Genomic DNA, 13,656 nt, shown 5'->3' with positions numbered 1-13,656 from the left:
AACCACTAACACTTTTATATTCTCTTTTTTTTGCTTTTTTTAAATTAAAAAGTGCTTCTGCAGAAGAAGGAATGGAAAATCCTATGGAAAGTGCACCTATTTCTTGCTATCCAGGTGGCACTGTGAAAGCTGACCCGAAAGAGCTCGGCAGCAAATTGCCTTTTGGAAGCCCCTCTACTGATGTCCTGTCCTCCAGATTGTCGTGGCCAAATCATTTTTCTGGAGGAGCTGAAGACCTTAATAGGAGTGATTTTCTATTGGATCCAAGCAGGAGTTATAGTTACCCAAGGCAGAAGACTCCTGGCACACCAAAGAGAAACTGTCCAGCACCTTTTACATTTGACTTCGAAAGATGTGAACTTCCTGCAGGGGGAACACTGCCAGTCATGGCAGAGATGGGGTGTGTTGTTTCTAGTTGCCCCAAGTCTGCAAGTTACTCTATTGAGTGCACTGATGAGAAAAGTGTTGCAGTAAGTAGCACACTGCAGTCTGTGTCATGCCCTGCCTTACCTCCTCGTGCACCAAAACTGGGGGATGAGAAGCCAGGCCTTGACCTGTGTCCATTACCTCTCAAAATAGATGGTGCTGAAGAAGAGCCTCCTATAAGCTCACCAGATCTTTCTGAAGATCAGTATCTCAGTAAAAAGGGCAGGCAGGACTTATTTGCAATTTCCTATCCTTTCTCGTCTCCTCTTCATCTTCAGCTGGCACCAAGGTCTTGCGGTGATGGCTCTCCTTGGCAGCCCCCTACAGATTTGTGTGGTCTCTCTATAGAAGAAGTTTCTAAATCATTGAGATTTATAGGCTTACCAGAGGATGTTGTATCACTTTTTGTTACTGAGAAGATTGATGGCAACTTGCTTGTTCAGCTCAATGAAGAGATCCTTTCTGAGGACTTCAAGCTAAGCAAACTACAAGTTAAGAAAATACTGCAGTTTATTAATGGCTGGCGGCCTAAAATGTAGTACTAAACCATTCAACAAAACTCAGAAATGTGCTAGCAATGCCAGGGCTAACAGTGTCTCCCTTTTTTTTTTTTTGCACTAAAGACGTTGTGTATGTGCGTGTGAAAATAGTAGCAGAAAAAAATCTTACTATGCAGATACCTTAAGTGGTGAGCAGACTTTTTCTACATGGTAGAATCATAAAGGCGTGCCTTGTGCATCCCTGAACATTCAGCTGCTGCTAAATGTGGGCATGAAAGGGAATTTAATTTGTACTTATATAGTCTGTTAAGACATCATATATTTATTGTTATTGATTAGGCAACGCTGAGCAGCACAGAGATCAGTTTAATTCTGTGTTATTATCAATAAATGTATTTCCTCTGGGATTTTTATTCTGAAGGCTCACGTACCTTGCCTTCAATATTGCTTTATCTAATGGAAAATGTTAACTTCCCCTTCTATCAGTTTTCCTAGCTGTTTTCTTGAAATGTCACCTGTAGAATGCACAGGTATGAAATCTTTTTTGGCAACTCATTTAAACGAAGGTTTCTTGGGGTAAGATTCCATATTATGTAATGTGTGGCGACTTGAGCCCTTACTCCTATTAAAAGTTCATGAAGCAAAATAAAAATACTAATTAGATTAGTTTCATGCGACCTCCAGGTACTGCAGATTTTTCTTAGAGAAAACAACTTCACCGTATCACTCACTGCTTACTTGGAAGAGAACTTTGTTTCTTGTAGAGTTGTTGGAGGTGAGAAAACCTGCATGAGTCCCTGCTCTTGAATGACCTACTGATAGGGTTGCCAGCTCCAGGTTGAGAAATATCTTCAGATTTTGGGGGTGGAGCCAGAGGAGGGTGGAGTCTGGGAAAAGGAGAGACTTTGGTGGGGGATAATGCCATAGACTCCACCTTCCAAAGCAGCCATTTTCTCCAGGTGAACTGATCTCTGTCTCCTGGAGATCTGTAGATCTCCCACCTCCACCTGAAGTTTGTCAACCTTACTACCTGAAGACTAGTAGTTTTAGGAATCATGGAAGATCAGAAAAGGAGTGAAGCTTATACATTTAGCTAAGAAGTTCTCTACTATGCTTCCCATAAATTGAGCACTGATTCACCACTTTGTGAGCTGCTGTTGCCTTGGTCGCACCATATGTTCTATTCCCTGGAACTTCCTTAGTCTTGTCAGTCATTACCACTTTGTGTGTGGGGTGGGGGTGGGGCTAAGAATAAGATCTTTTGCTTGCTCCTTTTCCCTAAAATTTGAATGTGGAGTTATATGGTATGATTGATATATATGGTGTGATTGATTGTCCTATCAATCCACTTCCTTCTTACTACAAAATTCCATTTTTTAAATTTTATTGTGATTTTAATTTGTTTAACCTTTGTAAACTGCCTAGAGACACTAGTATGAGGGGTATAAATAGAATTCCTTCATTCATAAATAAATAAATTTGATTTATTATGATTTTGTTGCGAACACCCTAGAAATTGCTATGTTCAAAGCTGGTAGATCCATTCACTCAAGAGTTTTATTTCACAGCATACAAAGGATACTGAAAGTAAATGTTCCTGTGTCTCATAGAGTTAAAAATGAAGATAAGAGGTTGGATCCAGACTGAATCTGCAATTTCTACCAATTCCCCCCCCCCCCCCCCAGTGTAAATCCTCAGGGCCCCCTATTCTTCAGGAGAAACATTTTATGAAGATCAGTGGGCTGCAGCTGGAGGCATGAAAGTTCAGTTCTGCCACTGGAAAATTTAATCTGGATGTAATCCATCAGTTATAAACATACTATTTTAAAGAGTTTGTTTTGGAAAATTCATCATCAGTAGAAAACAGGCAACAATCTGAGTGTAATTGTTTTTGCAGCCACTTGGCAGGTAACTTTGTGTATTCTGAACAACGTTTGTGATACTTTGCTTTTGCTGCCAAAGTCAAAATAATGAATAAGAATCAGTATTCCTTTGTGTTCGGTGTAATATGCACAAGTGGTCTGCATTGCAGGAGATGATACCATAGTGCACTAATTCTAGAATTAGTTCCAACTGCTTTGCTGTTGTTAATTTCATTTAAATGTAATCAGTAAATATAAAGGCTAACCTAAAATTTGGGAGATATTCATTTTTTTATTCAGGTAAGAGAAGACTGAGGCACCTATTTTAAATATAATTGTGTCCTGCACTTTTCAACTTACAAATTCATGTTTTCAGCAATAATAAAATACAGCTAAAACACAATAAAACAGATCCATAAACAATAATAGACTTTAGAAAGTAAAAGCAAAGCAAATCCAACAGCAATAGAATGATTTATCTACCACTGCAGTTATTCTATCAAATACAGCAATAAAAACAGTTTTTAAAAAGCAATCATAAAGAGTGGTAGTCAGCAGATTCACCAGTGACAACCCAGTGATCAAAACAAACATTAAGAAAATGCCCAGGCAAACATCAGTTGTTAAGTTAACAACTGATGTTTGCCTAGGCATTTTCTTAAAAACTGGACACTGAAGAACGTATGATTACAGGGAGGGCATTCCCTAGTTGTAAGACAGGATTCATGTTCTTGAAGAAGACTGTTATAAAACAGAGTTATACCCTTGTAATCCCATGGATTTAGAATAGTGTGACTCTTGACAGGACTGCTAGGCTGCTGATACTTAGGACCTGCATCTGACTATTTAAGAACTGTGGGCTAGCTGGTTTGCGTCATGTCATGCATAGTATATTTATCTAGTTGTATACAGCAAATATAATGAAGTTTTGGTTGAGGAGAGTAACACATCGCTACAAATTCCACTTTTCTTTTTACGGTTAAACAGCCAGGATAAAAGATTTCATGTTTACACGTAAGACAAGAGTAATCAGATCTAATTTCTATCTGTGACTTTGTTGCAATGTTGTTTTAATATAATCTTTTCATTATTATGCCCAAGAATAACTAAAGAAAATGAAATACAAGATTTATTTAGAAGGCTCGCAGAAGGCCGTATGCAGAAATAAAATGCTGAACATTAGCAGAGGATTATAGATGGCATGACTTTTTATAGAGTCTTAGTCATATGCATGTAACTATTATTTTGCACCCTGATTCCATACATGTTAATTTGGAAGCTGAGTGTTTGTTTACCCAATAGTTTCTATATACGTAATCCAGAGCTGCCATTAGGCGCATACTTGAAGGAAAATCCAATATGATTGGGTGGTAGTCAGATAATCCTAGAAATGTCTATCATTACAATGTTTAGCAAAAGTGCCCGTGATTGATCACAAAGGATTGAATCCTTGGAGAAGGAGACCTCACCTAATTCACTCTCACTGAAGCCCCTTATAATATGGTCATTTTATTCACTAAGATTTCCAGAACCACTGAGAGAGTTTGGGAGGAAAGCAGCAACACAGAGAACGCTGAGAAAGATTTTTGCCAGCTCCTTGCATGAGCTTTTCCATGGGATCCAGCCCAGAAATTGCTATTGGTTGTATGTTGCCTTGGAGCAGTGGGTTTTTACCCTTACGCTAATCTCCTTTTCTTCTAGTGTGATCAAAAACATATATGTAGCCAAGGACTGGCTGAGCCTGTGTAGAGAAAAAAATTCCTGTCTGTACCAGACCACATTTTTAACTCATGCCTAACTACGATTAGGTATCCCATCAAAGCTGACAAACCATGGTTTGCAATTAATGGACAAACCAGAATAGGAAACCATGGCTATATTTACTGTAGCTTGGCCTAGTATTGAAATTGACAAACCTTTAATTACAGCCATCACTCTATTTTCAGAAGCTTCTGTGACTTGAAAGCAGGAACAGACTCAGAATCATAGAACTGTAGAGTTGGAAGAGAGCATGAGGGCTATCAAGTCCAACTTCCTGCCATGTAGGAATACGCAATCAAAGCACCCTTGACAGATGGCCATTCTGCCTCAGTTTAAAAACCTCTAAAGGAGACTTCACCACCCTCTGAAGCAACATATTCCACTGTTGAATAATCCTTACCGCCAGGAAGTTCTTCCTAACGTTTCAGTGAAATCTCTTTTCCTATACTTGCAAACCTGAAAGCTGAAGCACAAAGCCAAAACAGTAGTTTTTAAATTAGCATTTGACAGGGATACATTTTGCAAGCTTAGCATATGGTTCACATTCCAAACTATGGTTAGTATAAGCCAGTGTTTGGTGTGACATCTGAACTAAGCCAATGTATTGAGAATCAGTCTGCCGCCCATTGTAGTGACATGGTACAATAGCTAGACAGCTGCTGTTTGCTAGGATTTTCAAATCTATGTCAGAGGTCACTTCTTTAGATAGATACTTTCTACTCAAACACTGAATAATTTGTAAAATCTTGATGATGGTTTAAAATCAGCTAAAGATAACATGATAGTGTTGCAAAGAGGCTTATTTTAAAAATCCACTCTGCCCAGACAAAGTGTTTTTCTCTATATTCCCTAATCTTTACTGTAAATGGCTTGATATTTAATGCAGACAGGAGCATACCTTATGTTGCCTTAAAACAATTAGAGGCTAACAGATAATATTCCATTTACTTGCAGACAAACATGTAGATGTGAGTAAATAGTTCTTATTATTCCTAAGAAAAGACCATCTGTTCCAAAGATTTTTAAAGTTTGAAATAGGAACTCCCATTCCAGTCTGTCAAAATGAAATTTCTTATGATTATCTATTGGATGACTAATGGTGGGAGAGGTGATCCATCAAAACCTCTCCATGTAAAAAAAGACCTCCTGTGCAGTTTCCACTGTCCCACCTTAGTCCAGTATGTTCAAGGTCAGCCTTGTTGTTGAACTAAAACTAATTACTGGATTTTTTCCATGATGGTATGCAAGTAACACTCAGAATAAAGAGAAGAGCCCAGAAAACTTGGCAGCAGTTTCCCTGTGCTTTTCCTATGAAATGCTACAAAAGCTGTAGTATACTACTAAATACTGCAACAAATATTACTACAACTTCTGTACATGTTCTCATGAAACAGCATCTAATCTTAAATGCATGTTGGATAAAGGATCAAGATTGAAGTGGTGGCTGAAAGTTGAAGTAGCATAATTTTTCCTTTGTGGAACGGTGCAATGGACGTGTGCCTGTCATTCTTGCTATGGAATCCCTTCATGTGCAGCAGCATGCACATGAACAAAATATAACAAAGACACAAAATATATAACAAATAAAATACTTTATCAATAAGATTTCAAGTATTTCAGGAGAAGTAAGGAGAAATTAGTTGCAGCATAATGTATCAGTAGCTATTCCTTGATACTGTCTTGGATTTACCAAAGTATTCATATATTTCTATGGTACTACTTGATTTCTTTTATACATGCAGGCTGCCCCATTGAACTGGACTTTCTCCCAAGTAAGCATGTAGTCAATCAGACTGTTAGTGATAAAAATTTAAAGCTTTAGAGTACTCAATTACTTAAGGTACATGCACTTTTAAAAGCTGTGTTTACAGCAAAACTATTGTGAGTTAGACTAGATTTATTTTACTTTGTCATAACTACATTACGATAATTATGTACTTCTGTTTTAAAATGGGACACCTTCATTTGATGTAGATAATATGGATCAGTTTAAAGTCTATAAACCCTCTTTCAAAGGTGAAATACTTAGTCCAAAAAATTTCTCCCATGGAAATCTTTGGTTCCCTACCAATTTAAACTCTATTAATGCAAGCAATTTGCTTCAGATACAGGTGGGAGTTTAATAGATGTTAGCTAAACATGCTAGGGCAGGTGACGTCCTAAAGGGATGTAGGTTCCTGTCTCACTTGATTCATATTATTGGCATGCCTGCTGGAAATAGGACCTTCAGAACTGGGCTGAGAATATCTATATTTGTCAGACCTGAGGTTGCCCAGGCCATAAAAACTTTTGCTTTGCCTACACCAGCCCAATAGTTGGTAAGCAACTTGAGAGAAACCAACTCAAACTTTAATTCTGCATCTAAATACAAAATGTGTGTGGCCTCTGGGGAATTAGAGGTGAGCAGACTGCCATTTAGAAATATGGAACAAGCTGTAACTTGGTGCTAGCAAATGGCTGAGTTGCATGAATCGAGCTCAATTCAATTGTGAAGGACAGACATTTTCAAAGAGTATATAACAATATGGTGCTATTGCCTACATAGACAGATTGGCGCATATGGATCTTTTCTTTCTTACCACCATTAGTATTATATTTTGGGCAGTTGCAATTTGGATATCAACTTCCAGTTTAAATAATAATATTTTTGAAATTGAATTATGAGATTACCTTTCATTGAAACAATCATTTCATAAGATGATTCAAATAGAAAATGGAAATAAAAAAGTGATATTGCCTTGCATTAATTTCTGGATTGTAAAAATTGTCTTCAAGCCTAGTTTATAGGTGGGGTGGGGTGGGGTGGGTGGGAAGAATCTTTTTATCTCAAAACAGTTTCAAATCCAGAAGTAAATAAAGTGTTAAACTGGCAACATTTTAGATATGTTATTCCTATATTCTGCTTGTGTCTAAACAATTTTTGGGTTTCGCTGGTTTTCATATATAAAAGAAATATTTCAGAACAACCTCCAACTTACTGGTTCAGTGAATATTCTATTGTTAAAACTAAATATGTGTGTGTGAAAGTCTATGTGCTAGTTCGAACATCTCTAAAATAGGGATGGGGAACATTTATTTAAACAAGGTCAAATAAATAACTCTATAATGTACATGAAAAATGTCCATGATTCATTGTAATTATATAACTGTACATTAAAATATTATTTTCATGATATTTTACATGTGTATAGTTCAATTATTTTGTTAAAAGTTAAATGGATAGTTTAAAATAAACACAAAATAGGGACATAGAGTATTCAGTCACAAGCAACTGAAATAAAACGATGGGCAGGTTTTAAAAAAATTAAGCATAGTGAATTGGCATGTATTTACAATGTCTAGTTTTGTGAATTCCGACACATCTTTTAGATTTCCATTAATCCCCAGGCATAAACTTAGTGCTAGTAATGATGGTAAGGAGATTGTATATTTCCTCATCTCACTCACTTGAACTTCACCCACTCTTTCCTAGTAAGCAATACATTAGCAATGATTCTAAGCTTAGCTAACTTTATCTAGAGTTTGCCAACCACAAAGCCAATTGCATGCTATCTTTCTACAGTTTGTCAATATATCAGAAATTTTCAAATGCGTTCTATGATTGAAGTTGAAACTTTTCAGTAGTAGAATACAAAAGAATAAAGATGTGAGCTTTGTATGTAAGGCATTTTGTTGACTACTTGTTCGATCAGAGGAACCACAAGGAGGAAGAAAACAGTTAAAAACTATTGTGCAAGACCTTGAATGTAAGTTCCCAAACAATCATTCTGAAAGTGGTTTTATGAGGCTGCAGCAGGTAAGCTCTGTAGTAATTGTCATGCAAAAAGGAGGTACATACAGAACAACGCCTTTGGATTTACTTTGTCTTTTCCCAGAAAATGCTCTACAGCAGGATGTAAAGCCAGTTCTTCTGTGAGTAAAAAACGCTGACAAAGAGTCCAATCTCACATATTTTATCATATCTTTCAAAACTGTTCTAGTCAACTCAGAGTTTATCCATATACACTTGCCTGGATGATAAGAATTGCCAACTCCAGGTTGGGAAGTTCCTGGAGATTTTGTGATCCAGTAGGAGGAAGGCAGAGATTGTGGAAAGGAGAGACCTCAGCCAAATATAAGGCCATTAGACTCCATCCTCCAAAGTAGTCATTTTCTCCAGAGGCACAGGTCTCTGTTGTCTGGAATTCAGTTATAATTCTGGAAGATCTCCAGGCAGGAATTACAGATGATCTCCAGACTACATAAAATGCTTATTTATTTATTTGGAACTTATTTTAGCATTTAATCAACTTACGAAGAAAACTGCTGCTTTGGAAGGTGGACTGAATGGCATTATATTCTACCAAGGTCTCTCCTTTCCTCAAATGCCACTTACCCAGACTGTGCCCTCAAATCTCCCAAGTATTCCCAAATCCAGAGTTGGCAACTCTGCCCCTGGGTGATTTGATGCCACACGACTTGCATAACTCAATTAGGTCTGACTGTTTGCTACTATTCAACAGCAGCCAGTGTGATGTAGCAGCTAAGAGCTTCAGGGTAGGTCTGGGAGACCCAGGCCTGATTTCCCATCTTGCTGGGAAGCTTGCTGAGTGAATTTGAACCAGTTACATATTTTCAGCCTAACCTGTCTCGGGGTGGTTGTGAAGAGAAAAATGGAAAGGACGATAATGTCAGCTGATTTGGTCCCCAATGTGAATAGTAGGTTATAAATGAAGTAAATAATAAATACATCTGAAAATGGGATGCAGATAAAGTAGGTTGGTGAATGGTTGAGAAGGTGAGAATGAAGCAGGGAAAGAGGAGAGGATATGGTGATTGACAGGAGGAGGAAAAGAGGAAATAATATGAAGTCCTTGATGGTTTCTGACCATGCGAGAGGCCCAGTAGGAAGCACCTCACAACTGGGTCACAGTTTTTCTAGAGAGGCTGCTAGGATGGGAAGGGAAACTGAAGACATGGGGTAGATAAAGGTAGGCTGGCTGTGGGTGGGAAAGAGATAGTGTTGCCAAATCCAGGTCAGGAAATACCCAGAGATTTGGGCAGGTAGAGTCTGGGAAGGCTGGGGTTTGAGGATGAGAGAGGCCTCAGAGGTGTATAAAGCCATGGAGTTCACCCTCCAAAGTAGCCATTTCCTCCAGGGGAGCTAGGGTTGCCAGCCTCAAGGTGGGGCTAGAGCCCTGGAGAAACTGGCTGCTTGGAAGGTGGACTTCTTGCTGAAGCTGTTTCTCTCCCCACTCACCCTCTCAAGGCTCCACTCCCAGATTTCCCAACCTGGAGTTGATAACATTGAGGGGGAACTGTACTCTGTAGCTGGGAGAATATGATTCCAGGAGATCTCCAGACCCCACCTGGAGGTTGGCAGCCCTTGGAGAGAAGGGAGCAGGAAAAGGGGGAATGCTATGGGGTCTTACAGAAAGAGAAAGGAAATGGAAGAGCAGGGGAAAATAAGATGCCTCCCCAAAACTCCTTGAGGGTTCGCACTGGTGTATCTAGAGTGGGGCAGGGCAATGCAGATGCCTCAGGTGCTGCTTGAGGGAGGCACTAGACGAGTGTTCTGCATGTGCTTAGGTGCCTCCTCTCCCTCCTGTGGAAGAATGCATGGACAGAGGCTGAGCCAGAGGAGCCTATGCTGTCCAGTGGCCAGCAAGCTCAGCTACTCCATCGGTTGGCCAGCTGGCAACCTTGGAGCCAGTTGATGGATTGCAGTGGGAAGAGTGAGCAGAGCTGCAACTGCGAGGAGGGCTCTTGTCTGTCTGCCCCTTTGCAACATTTCTGAACAGGATGGCAGTCCCATGGTTGCCCAGCAAGGCCCTGTCCTGCAGTCCCAGGAGCTGTTTCCTCATTGGCATTGGAGGGGATCCCAGTTTCTTCTGTTTGGTCATCTCCCCTTGTTGGAGCTCTTGCGGAAGTCCCCAGCAGTTGTGTGTCCCCTAGCCCCAGTGGAGGGGTCAGAGCTTGTCTTTGCTTCCAACTCTGCAGGCACAGGTTGCCGCCACCACCACCCCTCCGGGAATTCCTCAGAATGTAGTAGGCCACCCTGAGTCCCTCTCTCTCTCTCTCTTGCCTCTTTCTCCACTTCCCTTTATGCGTCATATGTTGACCCAGGCACACTGGCTTCATGTGCCCTTTTCTGCCATGTTCCCCCTCACTTGGTCCATTTGGGTAGCTGTGAAAGATAGTTCTCAAAAGTCCTTTGCTGTCTTTTGATTGTCAGGCTTTGTGTACACGCACACTGGCAGCTTGAGGACAGGCAGACATTGTCAGCAGTGGGGGGGGATGCATTTGATAAGGTGCAGGGGTGAGGGGGCCTATGGCTTGTCTGAAGCTGGGAGGGAACCCTGGCCAGTGCCTGTCAAGCCTGTCTTGAGGGTGGCCCATAGCTAACAGGATTAGGAGGGAGATGAAGGACAATCCTCAGCATGAAGAGAAGGGACATGATCACCTGCTTTCCTGATTCAGCACTACTGAGGGTCCCAATTTTGTGACGCCAACGTGGTATAATTTGTTGTAGATAGTGGTTGCAGTTTGTAGTTGGCCTTGTCCTCTCTATCCTTTGCCCTCACTTTGCAGCATGTTTATTACTTTAAAAGTGCCACCTCTAGCTATATTATGTGGACACACATAATGATGTGTGCATATGTAATATTGATATGTAGGTACTGAAAAGCGTGTGTTTGAATAGAACTTCCATGTTAAGAAGCAGTTTACCTCTAAATAAATAGAAGGCAATATCAGGAGGTATTCTTGGCCTCTATACCCTGTTTGTTGGCCTTCCATGGTGCAACTGTTTGGCACTGTGTGAGACAGGATGTGGGACTGGATGGACCAGGAATCCAATTTAGAAAGGTGCTTCTTATGTATACAAAGTGAGCAACGCCTTTTACGGTAGACTCTAATTCAGGAAATCTTCTGTCACAGTGAATCCAGTCCTGGGTCATAAAGCTCAGAGGCGTAAGTTCAAAGGCATATCGAGGGAAATGGCACCTGAAGACATCCCCTTCTCCAAGCGCACCCTACGTGCCCCCCAGCTCTCAGGAGTGGGGCCATGGGGGGCGCTCACCTCCGAGCCCTGCCCCCAGCCTCCGTGCAGGCTGGCAGGGCCTGGGAAGGCGAGGGGTGGGGTTCAGTGGCGTATGGCTGGGGCACATGCCTTTTGGTTGTGGGGGAGTGCCTGGTGCCGTCCACGTGACCAAAAGGCATGCACCTGGGGACATGGGTGCCCCTTGTCCCTATAGGCTGCATGCCTCTGGGCAAGTCAGCTGTATCCAGAACAGCAGAGCCTTGTGGCATAATGAATGCATTGTGCTCAAACCCTTGGTGAGTCAGCTAGCTTCCTTTGGGTGCAGTTTCAGCTGACCAAGTGGCCTTTGATTCCCAAAAACTTAATATTGTGTTAAACACATGTTTGTAAAAGTGCTACAAAATTCCTTTGTTGTTGGGCTCTTGTTTATCTGCTCCTCTCCCCACTGTTTGTAGCTCTTCCAGGTGGCCCCCATGACTCCCTGTAGTGCCTCAGAGCATCCACAAATTCCTCTTCCTCGCAGCCAAGCACCATCAGTTTGGGAGGTGAGAAAAGGGATGTGGCACTGGATGTAGGTGCTGAACAGATCGTTTCTCTCCTGCAGCTGTCCAAGCCTGCCTTCTTGCCCACAAAATGGACGTTGGAAATAAGAGCATTGGGCTAGCAGGCATAAAAGTAGGCAGGGCAGTCTCTGCCTTAGGGGGTTGAGGAAGCGGACAGCCAAGGCTTCAGGGTTGGCTGTTAGCTGGGATTACTGAGTCAGGCTCCTGGGCTCCAGATTGGAAGACCTTTGAGCATGGAAGATGGGGTTAGCCCAGTGTTGCCAAGGGCTTCCCTGTTTGTAAATTAGCTAAAAGATGGGGGTTGGATGTTTGCCACAGGTGCTACTTTCTGTAGATATGCCTCTGCAGGTTCCCACTTGTCATTTACTTTTTTCCCAAACTGAGTGGATTGGACCTTGAGGTGCCCTTCTGTAACTTTCACACTCAGAATGACTGTGCTGTGTATGCCCTATATAAGAACTCATTTTTCTTATGGAACAAAATCTACCCATAGCTCAACTAATCTCCCTTCCAATCTTTCATATTAAGACAGGATATAGTGACAATTACAGGCCTGAGTAGACAAGTCCATTTAAATTGCCAGACTCTTCTGGGGTGGAGGGAGGGTTAAATCTTGCCGTCCCATTTGTCATCAAAGATCATGGGCAGTTGGGTCACTATTTCCTTTTAGAAATGGGGACATTGGTTCATGGAGATCCCACTGTCATCTCTAGCTTGTCCTATACAAAGTAGTCACTTCGGAGTTATGAGTTCTAATCAAAAGGGCTTTTGACCCTTAGGGACAGAACTGCAATACTCAAAGTAATATTAATACCATAAATGTCATAAGTGTACAATTGTCTGTTGTACTTGAGTGTTTTTTATGTTTCACAAAATGGAACTAAACATCTTCATCAAAAATTGTAATTTAGTATTAATTTTCATGGAGCAGCTGTGGGTAGCTTGAAACACAGCTCACTATATTGCTTCACCTTTGGGAGGATGGGAGAAGACATATGCAGGACTATTAACTGAAGATATAATGAAAAGAAAGAACAGCTATAAGTGTAATGACATTGACCAAGAAATTGAATGGCAACTTACTAATTCCATATTTTTAGATAAATGCATAATGAGACTTTCAGGGTAAATAAAATGCCACAAATGTGTTTCATTTTTTAATAGGAGATAGCACATCTTCAGCACTGTCTGCTCATAGCCACAAATACTTTAAAAAACTATTTTATGTTTGATATCTAGAGGCATTTTTCAGAATCGGGTTTTGGTAAAGCTGAAAAAGCCAAATGCCCACACTGGTAAATTGTGGGGGGTTTTTTAACACCAAAATAAAAAAAAACTTCAACTATTAAAATCTATGAGGACTTTTTTCAAAGGATCTTGGAGGCTGTATTTCAAGGTAGAGGCACCAAATGTATAGCATAGCTGCATGTGACTCTCCTTAGAAAACCCCCCAAGTCTGGTGAAGTTTGGTTCAGGAGTTCCAATTTTATGGGCCTCCAAAGTGGGTGCCCCATCTTCCATTG

At 40.8% G+C, this 13,656-nt stretch overlaps 1 protein-coding gene across 3 annotated transcripts in view; it reads left to right on the top strand.

Annotated features, from left to right (window-relative positions):
• GAREM1 (GRB2 associated regulator of MAPK1 subtype 1) overlaps positions 1 to 7,724 on the top strand; it is an 85,974-nt gene extending 78,250 nt beyond the window's left edge. For all 3 annotated transcript variants that reach the window (XM_048507536.1, XM_048507538.1, XM_048507539.1), the window contains exon 6: positions 53 to 7,724. In XM_048507536.1, coding sequence (XP_048363493.1) covers positions 53 to 965 — 913 coding nt within the window. In that variant the 3' untranslated portion in view covers positions 966 to 7,724. The remainder of the gene's footprint in view (positions 1 to 52) is intronic.
• Positions 7,725 to 13,656: the final 5,932 nt, after the last annotated feature.

Source organism: Sphaerodactylus townsendi, linkage group LG09, assembly GCF_021028975.2.
Source record: "Sphaerodactylus townsendi isolate TG3544 linkage group LG09, MPM_Stown_v2.3, whole genome shotgun sequence".
NCBI lineage: Eukaryota > Metazoa > Chordata > Lepidosauria > Squamata > Sphaerodactylidae > Sphaerodactylus > Sphaerodactylus townsendi.
The sequence above is the reverse complement of the archived record's forward strand: the minus strand, read 5'-3'. Positions and strand labels throughout refer to the sequence as shown.